Source organism: Perissodus microlepis, chromosome 4 (genome assembly GCF_051167445.1).
Source record: "Perissodus microlepis isolate ML-2025 ecotype Zambia chromosome 4, ASM5116744v1, whole genome shotgun sequence".
NCBI lineage: Eukaryota > Metazoa > Chordata > Actinopteri > Cichliformes > Cichlidae > Perissodus > Perissodus microlepis.
This window is the reverse complement of record NC_140464.1, coordinates 13,437,022-13,453,155: the sequence shown is the minus strand read 5'-3', so window position 1 is coordinate 13,453,155 and position 16,134 is coordinate 13,437,022. Positions and strand designations below refer to the sequence as shown.

Here is a 16,134-nt window from a genome sequence, read left to right as displayed (position 1 = left end):
GAAGCCTCCTCCATTTAAAAGAACTAAAGAACAATACAGGCACTGGGGTTTACACATGCCCTGCAGGATGGTATGGCAAGATGTAGTTTGTCTTCAGCCATCTGTCTCTTTGTCTTTGAATGTTCTCTCATGAGATGCATTTTGACTGCGCGGGGGTTGAAGCGCTGCTGAGGAGGCTGATGTTTGATGAGGTGCACTGAGACGAGGGGTAGGGGTGGGGGGATTTAGAAGCTCCATAGGGAGCTGAGATGACTAACTCACTACTCCTAATCTAGGACAAGCACACCTAGACATCCTTCATGACTCTAATGTTTTACTCGTGTCGGGCCAAAAATATGTCCACTGAGGTTAGCCAAAGTGGGTCGCCCAACGGCTTTTTTTGGATCACAGAAAAAGAAATTGTGCCATCTAAATGATCGCTGTCTTCTAAAACCCACCCTGGATGGCAAAAAGCCTTCCCCGCCAGTTTATTTTTAAAAGTATCAAACTGGGTCAATGACGCCACAGAATATGACAAAACCTAATTTCGACACTTTTTAAACGCCTTAAATGACAGAGTAATAGTGCTGAAAACCCTTTTCCAAAACATTTTATTGGTCTTATAGAAAATAAAGTAAGCTGTATCAACAAACATACAATATATACATCAATAACTTAGACACCTCAGAGAATCACATTTAAATCCACAGTTGTTACTGTATATATGAATACATAGTACTTATCTACAGATTGCAAAAGTACAATAATTTAATTTATAAATAGTTACAATTAACTATTGTCTGTTTTCATACAAAGTACTGCAATATTTTATTACAACCCATACAGAAAAATAACAAAACAGATTATTAACTTTGTATTACTCGCTTTAGTCAGATTTGTATACCTTTGAAACACAGACCCACTCCATAGAGAAGAGGGAAAAAAACCTGCACAGTCAACCATTTACAAAGCATAACTTCATGAAAAAAGCCAATGTCTTGAGAGCTATTAAAAATCAACTGCCACACAAGTGCTGCTATTTATCCTCTAACATGTTGCTCAAACAAATACAAAAAACAAACAAACAAAAAACAAAACAAGAAAAAGTCAAAAACTAATTAAAAAGGAAATCTGCAGAACAAATTACAGTGTTAAGATCAATTTCAAATTCACACACACGACACATAATGAGAACAGAAATGTTGTGGATGATGCTACAGCAAAACAATGAGCATTAACGACTGGTGTAGCAGCAGAGGAACTTCAACCATACACAAACGCGCACACACACACACACACACACACACACGGAAAAAAAAATATTGCAAGTGGCCCTTGTGGCAGAATCCATCGTAGCATCAACATTATTTAGTGCATAAATATCTAAATAATAGCAGTTCATTTCAGTTAAGATCCAAGTTTAATTAATGGATTTGTATTCAGGTGATTGAAGACCAGAGTAACTGAGTAAGGCTTGAGTGCAGCTGTCATGATTCCTTTAAAAACATTGACAGCTTTGTTAGCGGCTTTAACCAAGGGCCAGTTGCTCTCCCACAGAGGGATGCAAAAAAACATAAATAAATAAAAATCTACAAAACATCAAGAATGATTAAAGAACAGACCTAAACTCTGACAATATTGATTACTCTTACATCTACTCTTTCACACCTTTCCACTGAGTTGCATATTAAGGGTCACTTTTTCACAATGGTCATTAATACCTACTGTAGCTACATACTATACAGCTGTATGTGAGAGAAAGAGAATCATCCCCAGAGGAGATCGAGAGATTGGTCAACAGTGCCACTCGAACACCTTAAAGACACTTGACACGAAAAAAGATTCACTCCACAAGACTGCCACAGCAATAAGGACGCCAACATTGATACTGGGCTATGTCGAGAGTCAGGTAATATATATTTTATCCCACAGTTAACCAGTCGATGCAGATAGCTAAGCATGTTGACAAAGTGAGGCTAGGATACGGACAGTATTACCAGCACTCAGATCTCGGGCAGTTTCACTGAGGCGTATCGTCTGCGAGCGGCTGCAGATTAACACCTCAGCCGACACTTTAAGACGTTCTGACCAGCAGGAGAGGGAGATCTGGATGAAGTGCATTCTGTTAATGTCATTAAACACCTACTTTCACCTTGAGGTGTAGACCTGCTTCAGTGTTAAATTCCTTTTAGAGGACCAGCAGAGTGATGCAACACTTGGCACAGAAGGAGCTCTCGCTGGCAGCTGTTGATTGTAATTCTACATAGTCGCACTGTGCCTCTTTCTGAGTGTGGACTGAAGCCCTTTATGACATGCTTATTAGAAAAAAAGGAGGAAAAAAAACAGAAAAAGAACAGAGCTGCCATCCCCGCCTTCTTGCTTCTCATCTAGAATTGTTTGTTCATTTTAAGTGACCTGTTTTGTCCTGAGCAAAACAAGCAGGAGCTTAGTGCATACAAACCTTCAGCCAAACCCTTCTGCTTTTAATCAGACAATCTGAAGACCAGTGGGTAGATTTAGAAGAGTGATGCTATACCTCTTTGAGGTTAACCTTGCAGCATCTTATTTTTACTAGCGTGACAAGGTGCAAGGTTTGTCAACAACATTTGCAGGATAACCGCACGCCCACAGGTAAATTCTAAAAGATAGCTTTTAAGGGCACTCTATCCCTGCAATGTAATTTACACCAATGATGTTGCTGGAATAATAATAATAATAATAAAATCCTTTACTTCCCGGTTACAGAGGATGTTTTTAGAGGGCATCCAGCAGTAGATGCAACCATTATTCAGTTATCACTTTATGCTTCAAAAAGTCTTTTGACTTCATGTTCACTAATGCCATTTCATCAAATTCTGTCATTCGTGGCTCAATGTGGTAAACTCGTAATGACAATATGATTTGTAACTAACACCAAGGAAGCGGAGGATATCACAGATGCCAATACGCACAAAGACAATTGACCTTGTTTACACCATCTAGTTTAGCTCTACAGATTTGTTTTAAATAGCACAGCATTGACATCTATACAGTGAACGACACTGCCAACTTGTCACTTACACATCACATCACGCGCTACCCCACAGTACGCGCCTAGTCACTAGAAAAAGCTATCAGACTTTAATAGTAAGCCACTTTCGGTACAATTGCAAAAAAGATGTCACAGGATTTTTTTTTTTTTTACGTTTTCTTTTTCTGTATTTCTATAAACAATGGAAGGTAATCTACCTAGTAATAAAAACCAAGAAGTCAATTTTAGACAAAGTTTTCTACACCTTAACAATTCAAACAGTAAAGCTCGTGTAAAGATTTTCTTTTGGAAATATCTGACGGCCCTGTCAACAAGTAATTACAAAAAAACGCAATATATATCTTTTAAACAAAATCAACATATTACCTCTATGAGCAAAAATTAAGTTTCAAAATGTTTGTGGATTTCACCGTCCCCACAAAACATGAGGATATTACTGTAATAACATTCAGGTTTTCAGATATTGTAGAAGAATCTTGTCATATTGGAATGGCACTCAGCTCTGGAACAACATTAAGTGCTGCTGATCTTTTTTAACGTTTCCACCTAAATATGCAAGACCTCTTTGTATTTTCAGTGCATACATATATATTATTATTGCATCTACCAGTCATTTTGAAAATGACAAGTTCACGGAAGCCTGTCGCAGATCCATAAACAGAAATGAATGCTATGTTTGGGAGCATCATTTCATGCTTATATTCTCAACAGACGACCAACAGAATCACAAATTGGACTAATTTATGAGTTTGGGGTTTGTCAGGTTGTTTCAAAGACATCTGTAGCATTAAGACCAAGAGTCTGTAACCAGTTGTCAGTTATCCCAATTTAAGTCAGTGCATAATAACAAGCAAAGGGCTTCTTAGTGAGATATGTGCTGGCTTTTCCTCCTCCCACTCTGTACTGTGGATCTTGTGAGGAATAATGGATCCAATTTATTTTCTTACTGGTTTTGACCACCTGTGAAACTGTACCAATGCTAGTTCTTAGGACGGAAGAGACTTAAGAGCCAGATTTTAGGAAAACTGACATAAAAATCTCAATCAAAACAAGCAAACTTGATGCAGTCTTCTTCAATTTTCCACTTTCTAAATGTTTCAATATTGCAATATTTCTCCTTTGTTTAGGGGACAACTGTATCGTCCTAAATTCTAGAGTTTGATTTTTATTACCCTGGTGACAGGCCTGTTAAAAAAAACAAAGAACAAAAAAAACCAGACTGGTGTGTTGTTCTGCAAGAGTGAATTTGGAAAGCATATTTTTAGTGTTAGCTCCACGGTTAAAACTGAGAACTCACACAGGCATTCCTGTGCCATGTTACAATGCACTGACTAGTTTAGCCTTAAACATCTTTCTTCTGCCCTTTCTGCTACTACGACCTAGCCTCCGTTTTGGATTTGACGATGGTGATGACGCTGGTGGCAGCTACTTTACCGGGGATGAGGGGACCTATGACAGAAGCCATAGGTCCCCTTGCTGAGGTGACAGGGTTGCGGGCCACAGTCCTGGCAAAGCTCTGGAGGGCCTCGTACTTTGAACGCAGAGCATCCAGCTCCACCTTCATGCTGGCATTCTCTGTAGCCAGCTTGTCCACTTCCTGCTGCAGCTGAGCCTTTTGTTTTTCGAGCTCCTCCTTCTGGGTGACACGCTTTACTCGGCAGCTTGCGGCATAGCCCCGGTTCTTCAGGGTACGTCGCCGCTGTTTCAGCTGCAGGATTTCTTCCTTTGACATCCCCCGTAAATGCTGGTTCAGCTCCCGCACCGACATGGTCACCAGCTCGTCATCTGTTAGGCTGGTGCCATTTTCCCCCGGCTCCCGCTTCACCTGTGCGTGGAAATTAGTTAGTGCTGATCCTTTTATTAAAAAATAAAATATTATATATACACATAGACACACAGGTTACCTTTAAGGCCTTGTTTCCCTTGTTTGTGGTAGTCATGCCACGAGAGCAGCGTCCACCTGTACTACCGGTTGATCTGTGAAAAGAAAAGACAATATATGAAACGAAAGAGTACTAGAAAAGAAACTTTTCTGCACTTTGAAGTATTTTCTGATAACAACAACAGCAAAAACAAAAATAGAAACCACATGACTAAATACACAAAATACAAAGTGGGTCAAGGACTTCAGACTTCCTTCTAAGTAATTGGAAAAACTGGTACCTGGACTGTTTGTGCACTTATGACAAGAACAAATAACTTTGCGGTATGCATTTCCAAATGACATTTAATTGGTTGGCAGCAATTCAAAATTATTTCAAAGAAAGCAAACCCCAAAACAACACAAGTATAAGTACAAACTTGAAGTAACATAGGCACATTTCAAAACAGAACAGATCTGGGCCTTTCTACAGCGCATCCATCCTCAAACACCACACATTCACAAAAGTACATGGGGCAGATTTTAAGCTATCCAGTCTAGACAGTCACACCTGTCTAGATTTGGCCTGTGTCCAACTATAATCCTATAAATCAATGAAAAAGCAACCCACTGTAACTACTGCAGAGCCCTCCAGAACAACAGGGCTGCACTGCAGTTTCTTCTGTCATGTCTGCACTGAGGGAACCACCAAGAGAAGCTGCGTCGGTGAGAAGTCCAGCCTACTGGTATTAAGACAGACAGAAGGTCAGGTGAATTCCATCGTGTGAGCTCTGTCACAGGATAAGTATGTCCTCACATACACACACACACAGCTGTGGCCCTGAGTGCTTTACACCACACACAGTAAATGCTGTGTCAGCAACACAGACACCCACCACAGTCAGCCCAGCCCAGCCAGCACATTGCCTCGGTAAGCTGATTTACACAACCCAGCAGTGTGTGTTTATACTGAGCACATAAACAAATGCTAGCTCTTAGAACTTTTTTTAACACATCAAAACAGGAAAGAAAGCATCTGAACAAAAGAATGTAAAAAAGAATTACTGTCAGCGTGTGCAGAAGTTTGCAGCATGCGTGCACATTAAGCTAGTCATCAGGGAAATTCATGTCGCCTGCACAGAAGCTCAGTGAGGGAAGAAAAGAAAAACAGATGAGTCGGAGCTCCAAAGTGCACTAAGATGGCCAGGATATTTCCATGGCAACAAAAGGGTGCTACAGGTGGACCGGTCACCTGAGCCAAACAGGGAGAGACAGCCGCTTGTTAAAAATGACCTGAATACGACACTATCACACAGGCTGGGGACATAACATGAGGTCAGACTGTGACTTGAATTCTTGATGCTTTCACTTCAAAAAAAAAAAAAAAAAAAAAAGAAAGAAAAAAAAAAGTCCTCTGGCTTCTTATAAAAACAGAAATGTTTCTCTGCGCTGCAGATGCCCATATAAAAAGCTTTTCACGCTCTGCACAGGACTTTTCAAATGTGATACTTTCATCCCTGATGGGCTGGCTATGAATAGCTGTCTGATAGTAACACGTACCTTTCACTGGCCTTTGTGGTGACTCATTTCCAGTAAGCATTTGGACCACAGATGCAAAACATAATGGGATAATGGTCTGCCTGATGATGCACAGATAATGGACAAATAGACAGGAAAGTACTACACTAATAGCTACTGGGATGAGACTAGGGAAAAGAAAAAAAAAAAGGTTGCATCTTCCAAATTTCATATTAAGCCTATCATTTTCCTCTCAGTAGCCTAGACCCAACATTGTTCAAAAACCAGTTGGAATCTTGAAAATGCAGAGAGATGGCACACTGTCCAAGTTGAGGGGGCGTATTCTGTCACACATCTGTGTAGGGTAACATAGTAGGCATGGTTTGGCACATTGAAAGCTCACCATATGACACTGTGGAAAGACTTCACCCAGGCTGCAAGCCTCCAGCACAGGCTGCTGCCAACAGACGGCTACCAATGACAGGGCATGGCAGAACAACACAGACAAGGTCCAATGCACAGCTGCTCCCTTCCACTACCAGGCTTGTCATACCTCACAGAGACAAAGAGGCATGCTCACACAAACACAGAAACACAGGCAAAGAAAGGAAAACATACCTATAATTTCCCATAAAGAATGACAGGGAAATTTCAGACTTGGCGCACTGATCTGTTGGAGAATGCCCTTGCATTTGACAAAATTATATGGAGAGATAGTCACAATTTAAAAACAAAAGACACTGATGTCTTCCTTGCACTAATATATTAGCTCCTATTAATGATTTCACGTCTTTTGTGTTTCTAGCCGAAGGAGCGGGAGGCGAAAGCTGCAGCTTAGAGTGCGGGGGCATCGGAGGTAGGGAGCAAGTGCAGGGACATAGACGTCTTTTGTAGATGCTTGCTGAATTTTTATGAATCGCCTAGAAGAACGCTGACAAATCAGAGCTGATTGCTTGTGGAGGAGAGACATCACACCCACAGGAAATAGAAAACGCTGAGTGTGGTCACAGAGAGAAAGAGAATGTGTGAGAGAGAAAAAGAAAGAGACAGAGAGAAAGACAGAGAGCGAGAGAGAGACACAAAGAGAGAGAAAGGAAAAGAGAGACAGAAAAACAGAGAGAAGCCTTATGTAAAATGCAGGGTCGACAAATTTAGAGGAGCTTGAGAAGAACAGGTTGAGAGAAAAAAGAAATCCTGATCTCAGCAAGGACCAAAACCAAGGTGCCAATTAGGAAGTTGTGAAGTTGAACTAACACAACGAGAGCAACCCATCCAACCTTCAAATGCGGTCTTTGTTCATCTGAAGCAATGCAGTGCAGCTTGCAGAGGTAGGGTCGGCTTAGGTTGACTCTGAAGAAGGGAAAGGGGGTTTACAAGAAAAACAAAAACAAACAAAAAAAACCCCAACAACTCTAGTGCGATAAATGCTGATGTGACATGATAGGTCCGGCCCTCAGCCTGTGGCATCCTTTAATGATCTCGTCCCCTCTGCAGGATCTCTCCAGGGGAGATGCCAAGGATGGACACCATTAGCCAGGGGACTCTTTGTTGAGGGGGAGTCGAGGCTACAGCTTCGACACACTGCATCCCCCTGATGAATATTTATTACTGTCGTTCGCCGCCTAAGGTGGGGGTGGGAGACGGGGCGGGGGTGGGAGGCTGAATAAAGATGCTCAGGAGGTGATTCTTCAAGGATACATCCAAGGCTCTTCCATCAACGGCTGTCTCAAAATGGCGGTGGGCTGTTGGGGATGGGGAGGGGGTGGGGGTGTATTTCTGGTACCGGAGGTGGCACACATGGTGGTTCAGGGCTGCAGGGAGGGCCAGCTCCACTTGACAGCAGTGTAACAAGATTATCAGGGCCATAAGAGCAAACAAAAACCCCCAGCAACCTGCCTCGGAATCCAGATTACGACAGCGCCTGCTCTCTGAATACTAAACACGGCTGGGGAAGGACTAACAGGGTACAGGGTTTGCTGAGACAGGACAGTGGATGGCACATCACGCAACTAATCACATGCACATGCATCCGCACAGTGACAGATCACCAAAACCACACAAGCACATACAAATTTAACTTGTCATGATCAATTCTTGAAAAGAAGCGTCCGAGCACTGGGCACTGGCAGCTTGCTAATGAAGTGAATAAAAGTAGACGGTGGAGGTGCATGCTGATGAAAGACTGTGTTCGGGGGGGGGGGAACACAAGCAGCATCCAACAATGGCAACAGAGCTCTGTGAAACTAACAGCTGAATTTCATCTCACACCAAACAATACATTTCAACAATTTTCACTCCAAGAGACCACGATGTGACTCATTTTGATCATATGCCCAATTTAATTTCTTTTCCTTTCTAAAACCATTGTGGACTTGTAAAGAAAATTTGCACAGTTTGTACAAGACTGAATAACTAGAGCTGTGGCCCAGATGTAAATTAGGCCCGACAGAAGGGTGATAGAATGTTTAGCACCATTTTCAATTCATTGTCTTTGCAAACTCTGCATATCTTTGATGATTAGCTAAACAACAAAAGGAGAGTGCTGGCTGTAAAGTCAGTACGATCACCTATTCAGTTTCCCTGATCAATAATGTATAAGACCTATAGCCTCTCAGTCCATTGTCACAAACCTTCCAGGAAACAGAATGATGGCAATGACAAAGAAACTGAAAAGCACATGGTAAGTGCCTGAAAAATAAAATAAATGTCAGTCCTTTTCTATGATTGGGCTTTATTATTTTCCACTTACTCTTTCCAGGTTGACATATTTAATGCAGTGAGCCAACATTTTCACGCTGTACAGCCAATCTCAAGACTTTATGCCTAATCAGAGCCTCTGCTCTTACTCCCTCACTTCTAAGAGAGTTGAAAAGATCGCCTAGATATTCAGATCTAATCATTCCTCCCGTCAGCTGAGCTAAGTCAATTATCAAGCAAGCTGCATGTGTCGGGCGCCATTTAACTGCAAATTAAAAATCAGACTCCTCTGATAGCTCTGGAAGAGATACTGGAAGAGTGGTATGAACTTGTGTGTGCAGAAAACAGTGTGCGAGTGCGTCTGAGAAAGGTACGACGGGAAGGGGAGGGAAGCTATTAACTACTAAGTATTCAGAGCGTGAAATAAGAGTGACAAAAAGAGGGAGAGGGGAAATCATTCAGCAGCTTTCAGAGGGAAATGTGATATGCTTGTAGTAGAGGGGAAATACTAAGCCAGTGCTTTTGACCAGCAGACGTTCTGGGCAATGCTGAAATAGCAACTAACCAAAATTGCCAGCTTCCCGTATTAACTGACCCCTAGAGCGTAGGGTTAAACTGCTCCTGCAAAAGTCTGTTAACAGTGTCTGAAATTTACTTTAACTCACTGGCCAAGTGTGCTTTTAATCTGCTAAAATAATAAATCGACCTTCGTTCATATATTCTATACGCGTTTCTAAATATTTTGTTGAGACGCAGCGTCAAGTGACAAACATTTAATATATTTATCAGGGGCTAATCAAGTCAAGCATGAATAGTAAAAAAAATTCTAAACTTTTCACATCAATCTCCTCAACAATGTAATCGCTTTCTAATGCTTCGTCTTTTGCATGAATCTAAGAATTTAGGCTCCTGTTCAAAAAAGACTGCAAAGCCCAGCCTTAGTCTGAGTTATGATTAGACGATTGGTTAGATAGTTAGGGTTATACAAAAATGTCAGGGTCAGGTCTTTGTGGAATACTGGTGGGGGAAAAAAAAAGCTGTGTGTGGGTGTGTGTAAGTGTCAAACTTTGACAGAGAGGGAGGAAGACAGAAGCATATGAGTGATCCCAAAACACAGGAGAGACCCTTTAGCATCGCTTTAATTTTGGTTTGGAGAAAAAAGAAAAAAAAAAAAAAAAAGAATGAAAAAGGCCACCGTGGGGGACTGTCCACTAAGATTTACTCACCAAAATAGAAAATCCACCTACATTTGGTGCATTGGGGGATGTTAATTCGTGACCATGTCTGTACATCATCCTCACACTGCTCTGGTTGGCAAATACTGTCATATTAGATAAACAGAAGCATCCTGAATTTGACCTTTATTAAAAAATGAAGCACTGATAACCAAAAAACATCAAACCACACAAAAAATAAAATAAATCCACAATGATATAAATGACTAAATCATTAAGTCACTAAATTATTGGATAAGGATTAAGTGACTCTGCTTTGGAGGTTTAGTTTTCACACATACTGTTATTAAAGATGTGAGAGAGAAAAAGACGTAAGAAAGAATTGGTACCTGCTGTATATCTAAAGAAGGGAAAAATCTGTTATGTTCCCTCCAATTAGATTCTTAGTAGGACCAAATTTTATGTGGAAAAAAAGAAAAAAATCATGTTAATACAGCACAATGGCTTCAAGGTAATACTGCATTTCCATAGTCAAATATGTGGAATTTCCTTCTCCTGTGTTTGTTAAATTTGTGCCAACAAAGTAAAGACATTTTCCAATAAATTTTTCCCTGTCTGATATTAAAGTCACAGGCACTTATCGTTTCTCATTTCTGATAACCAGGCAGACTCTAGGCAAAGAAAGGAGAGTTTGATGAATACAAATAAACTGATTTTATGTAACCTAGTTCCCTTGGAAAAAAAAAAAAAAAAGAGCGAGAAAAAAAGTCGCATGTAGAAGCTAGTAGGCTATACTATGAAGAATAGCATGTGGCACATTTATGTCAGATTTTGCATCCAGTTCATGTCTTTTAAAGTGAAAACATGAATCACTGCCCTTAAGGGATTGTATATTTTCTTAAGTCACTGATAATGGGAGGTTTATTTAAAGGGACTTGTTTGTACTAACCAATGTTTTGATACATTAAAAAAAAAAAAATCTATTTCCATGTTCAGCAGCTGCTATCTACTGAAGCCGCTCTGTTGGTATAACCAGTAGGACAGAAGAGGAGACTTCACTGGCCTTTCACAGTATCTGCCTGGAGGACTTGATTAAACAGGAAGAGAATAGCTCTTGATACTTCAGCCTTGCACTGGCAGAGGAAGTAAGGGTTGCAGGCAACCCACACACTGGCAAAATATCTAGGAGGTTCACTACACTGGTTGAATTTATATTAAATGCATATTACATTGACCTAACACAACCACAACAGTTTTGTGCTGCTCACAGAATTGATAGAGCAGGTCAATACGTTTCAATGCATTTCAAGTAAAAGAATATCAAATATGTGAGCTATTTTACTTACTACTGATGCACTGATATGATTTAAAACAGTCTTGTCCTATTAAAAAAAAACAAAAAACAAAAACCAAACATCAAAATAAACAGATCTCAGCAGCATCATCAAAAAAAAAGAAGGAAAGAAAACAAACACGGATCAGTGCATTTTCTCCTGTGGAGAGCTTTGATTCAAATGCAGTGAGAGAGCAGAGTTATTACCTGGAAATATCAAAGATTCTAATTTCTATTAATAAGACTGCCTCTGCTCTTTTCAAATTTTGGTAAGTGATTGATGAGCCCTGTCTACAGGATATTTGATGGTGTCTCACAGCTAATGATTGTCCCACAAAGAAAACAAAAATAAAACACAATTTCACCATTAAAAAAATTAACAGATTTCGAGACATGAAAACTTAAAAGTGTAAACACGCATACAGCTAGTAGTGTTCCTTACTGTAATCCTCCTTAGACATTCCTCACATATTCTCACATAAGCTAAAGCTTGTGATACTTAAAGAAATTATCAATTTTAACAATAGAGAAAGGGGAGGAAGAAGATTTCTAAATTATCTTATGGCTGAAAAGATTATTATACACCGCAAAGGTTGCTAAATTGATCCTCTAAGCACCCAGCGTATTCCACAAATGGTGAAATATGATTTCTCTGCGTAGGACAGGAGCTTGAGCTAAATAAAAATGAATAAATATCTGAAAAGACGTGAAGTATATAAATGACTGCTGTATTTCGCAAAAGAGGCTGCCCAAGGACAGCTTGCATTGATTTTCTTTTTGTCACTTTTCATTTGTAACTGTGTTCACAATCACAGAGTGATTGGAGAAATAAAGACCTCCAATTTGTAAGTAAGATTAGTAACATTTTGTCAGCTTTACACAGGTAAAGACTGTCAGACTGTTAATTTTAAATTCTGCTGTATGTAGAGCATAATTTAGCGTAATTTTATGAGGTACACGTTTTTAGGAACCTATTAGTCATTTGCAAAGAATGTTAAGTTCCTCAAATACAAATGTAGGGAGCACTAATGAAAGTTTAATTATCTGCCTATACAGCATTTACCTTCGAACAAAGGTCCATATATATATATTATGTGTGTGTGTGTGTGTGTGTGTGTGCGTGCACACACACACACACACACACACACACACACACACACACACACACACACACACACACACACACACAACTGGAAAATATCCTAAAACTCTTGAAAATCCAATAAAAGTGATGCAGAGTGACTCACCAATTTAATTTGACTTAGCTTCTTACACGGGTACGACTAAAATTAGCTTTTTGTTAATGTCAGTTTACAGCTGATGTGTCCCACACACGAATTAGCCAAGATAAAAGTAGGTTACATGAAAAACCAGCGGCCAGCACACAGCTCTGTGTGCATGCTCACCATGTTCTGCCTAATATTGACTATTCTAAATTATGAACAAACAGAGAGCAGTAATGAACATGCCAAGTGTAAGTTCCAAACAGAAATTCATCAAACACACTCTGACTGGATGAAAGTACTACTTTGAGAAGTGGAGCGGGCATATCGCAATGCTAAGCAATCATAATCCGCACTACACTTGCAAGAGGTTTCATCACCAACATTCCCTCCCTATTGCAAAAAGGGGGGGAGAATATATTGATCTTTTTCTCCCTTCCTTCCGGGCATTCCCATTGCCCTGTGCAGCTTAAGCAGCACTTTTGTGGACAAATCCCACATTTGTGTTCCTTTCTGGAGGCTATAAATTGTCCTGAATAGGCGTAACTACTCCCAAGGCACAGCTGTGTTGGCTATACAGAGGTGTTGGTGGCCAGACTGTACTCTATGCAGTGTAAAGTCTTGCCTCATGTTTCGTCAACCTCACATATCCTCTTCCACCCTCCATTGCCTGCCCATTCTGAGCAACACCACTGGGTATAAGTTGTGCACTCAGTTCACCTCTATGGTATCCAGCCTTACTTTATCTTTGCTACCTCAGTGAAAGAAAAGATAAATCTAAGCACTGATCTACACCACTCCCTGCCTCCATCCACACGCCACTGCCAGCCCCACTGGGCTCTTATATGGACCATCATCTGTTCTTGTTACCTGCAGAGAAAGGCAGAGATGAGCATTACGCTTTATTGCAAAGCCGGGCTTCTGATGTGGGGCTGGCCTGTCTGCTAAACACACTTCAATGCCCTGCTCGCATGAACAGAGATGATGAAATAAGTTGGGTATCTGAGCAAGAATGGGCAACTTCTATCTGTTTAGCCCTGCCTATATGGGCTCAACAGTTTCCAAGGTGACTTTTCAAATTGCACACACTCTCCATGGATAATTCATTACCTGCGCCCTCCATAAGTGTGCACTCTAATAGGCAGAAAATTTCATCATGTCACACATAGGGAAACAAAGGCATCTGCCAACCCAAAATTAGAGAAATGACGTGTTACGCTGCATTAAATGATAACAGAAAAAAGCTGGTTCTCTATAGCATTTAATCACTGCTCAGCAACAAAGACGAAAGGGCATTTACAGAATGCCACATTTACCATTTTATAGAGATGTTTCAAACACTACCCTGATTTGGGTGGTGTATTTTTTTTTACCTTCCTATACATCATATAATTACACCTGACCTAGTTTAAGCATCCACTCATTGCAGGGCTATATAATAGCAACACACGCATAATATCTGCTTATCGTGCATTTTTTTTTTAAATGGATCTGACATCGCAGTTGACACCTAAGCACTTAGTCTAAATATACTCGCAGCCTGTTTGTTGATGTACATCATGACAGTGCTGCCATAAAAATGCACATTCTCAGCTGAATGTAGATGAGGCTATTGATAAATGCATGATGGTCATCACTTGATGCTCATGGCTTGACTGACTTGCAGGAAAGATCAGCACCATTTCGATCCATCTCCCTAATAACGGTGGCTTGGTGATAAACATCGACCCTTATCAAGCGAGCAGACCTTTGTCCGGTGGTGCCATATTTCGGGGTGGATTCTGAGAACGTCTAAATACATCATTGTGATGATTCAGCATGATATAAAATACCGCTACTTGTTTGCAGGCTCTGACAATAAAACAATGCTGTGTTGTTAACTGCTTGGCTGTGGCATTAAAGCCAAGGGCGGCTGGTTTGATTTGGCTCTGCCATTGTTACAATTTAACTAGTGGTTAAATGAATTGTCACTTCAGGTGAAGCAATTCAGGTCGAAACGATTGGTCTGAGAGCATTTCCTGGAAGATTAAAAATCAATGCATTTATTAAAAAGAAAAAAAAAAACACAAAGATCCGCGCAGAATAAAAACAACACATTTCTCAGATCTGACAATCACAACCGGGTCTATGACAGAAATGTCACGAGAGAATAACACAACCAACCTGGTCTCGCTAAACCGCTGGCTCGGCTCGCGCTTGCTCCTTTTTTTCCTCCACAACGAGGTGATGAAGCAGCAGGTTTGAGCAGCAAGAAGCGCATGAGTTGACAAACCACCAAAAGAAAGCGTAGCGGCACAGCGGACACCAACGCGTCCCTCGCAAACTATTTATTTAAACGCAAAAGAAAGGGAAAAGAAGCGACCTAACACAGGGTCGCACGGTTTTTGACATTCCACGACTCTTCTCGTCTCCAGCCTCTCAGCGCCTGCTCGTGAAAAAAAAAAAAAGTGGCAAACAACTCCCCGCCTACAAAACAAGCAAGCGAGGAAATCCCCGTGTGCTCAGTCTTTCTACTATTTGTAGCAATACAGCAACGAGAGCGAATCCACAGCTCAGGGAGGGGGAGTTACCCCTCAAGCGCGAAATGGCTGGCTGGCAGCCCCCCCTCCGCTCTCTACTACATGAAAATCAGATTGACACGTTTAATTCACAGCTCGCGCGCGCGTGTGTAAAAGATTAGCTGCCATCTCACCGTAGTAGGAGCACTAATGTTCTCGGTTACAACCGAGCATTTCATGTGGAAACTTTCAAAATAAACCCCCGAGCTGTGTCAAAACGTGTGCTGACCACTTGGATAATCAGGGCACTTTAGTTTGAAATGTTTCTGATGTGAGAAAGGCTAACTTTACCAGGAGGCTAGCTATGCTAACCCACTAAGCTAGCCTCGGCCAGCTTGACAGCGGCGAGGCGAAGGCATGCACACTCAGCATAACAACAGCAGCAGCAGCTCTGTTTGCTTTACGGGCCCACCTGACTTCAAAACGACGCCCCTCCGAAGTTGTAGCTGTTAAAGTGCTCTTCTGAAACCTAACATCCGAGGCACAGCTGAATTTCGGCTCCACTGACAGAAGCGACGGCGCTTCCAAACGCCTGCCCGTGCTCTCCTTGTTGATTCCTTTCTCTTGTACCGAAGCCAGACGTCATCGTGTTTGGTCACGTGCCTCCATTCATGAAAGATTTTCTTTGCTCGCAAGGGGGAAAAATGATAACTAAGAATACAGCATCCTTTGTTACATTGTTTCTTATACTTCCTGTTGTGACTTAGAATCAGCACTGCTGGCACTGTGAGCACTGGCACAAATAAATCACAACCACAG

At 41.1% G+C, this 16,134-nt stretch overlaps 1 protein-coding gene across 2 annotated transcripts; it reads right to left on the bottom strand.

Annotated features, from left to right (window-relative positions):
* Nucleotides 1–573: 573 nt before the first annotated feature.
* LOC146388529 (transcription factor MafG) lies at nt 574–15,953 on the bottom strand. Of its 2 annotated transcripts, none has more exons than XM_084925904.1 (3): nt 15,788–15,953; nt 4,915–4,987; nt 574–4,835 (listed from the first exon to the last, which is right to left on the bottom strand). In XM_084925904.1, the coding sequence occupies exons 2-3, from the start codon at nt 4,948–4,950 to the stop codon at nt 4,383–4,385; spliced, it is 489 nt and encodes a 162-aa protein (XP_084782030.1). In that variant the 5' UTR covers nt 4,951–4,987; nt 15,788–15,953; the 3' UTR covers nt 574–4,382. The 2 variants fall into 2 exon arrangements, with proteins under 2 accessions (XP_084782030.1, XP_084782029.1); XM_084925903.1 differs by lacking the exon at nt 15,788–15,953 and adding an exon at nt 14,981–15,776.
* Between the last annotated feature and the right edge of the window lie 181 nt (nt 15,954–16,134).

Coding starts and splice junctions, on each gene's coding strand:
- LOC146388529 (XM_084925904.1), bottom strand. CDS start 4,950: ATGACTACCACAAACAAGGGAAACAAGGCCTTAAAG. Junction 4,836..4,914: donor AGGGAAACAAGGCCTTAAAG/GTAACCTGTGTG, acceptor TTCCACGCACAG/GTGAAGCGGGAGCCGGGGGA.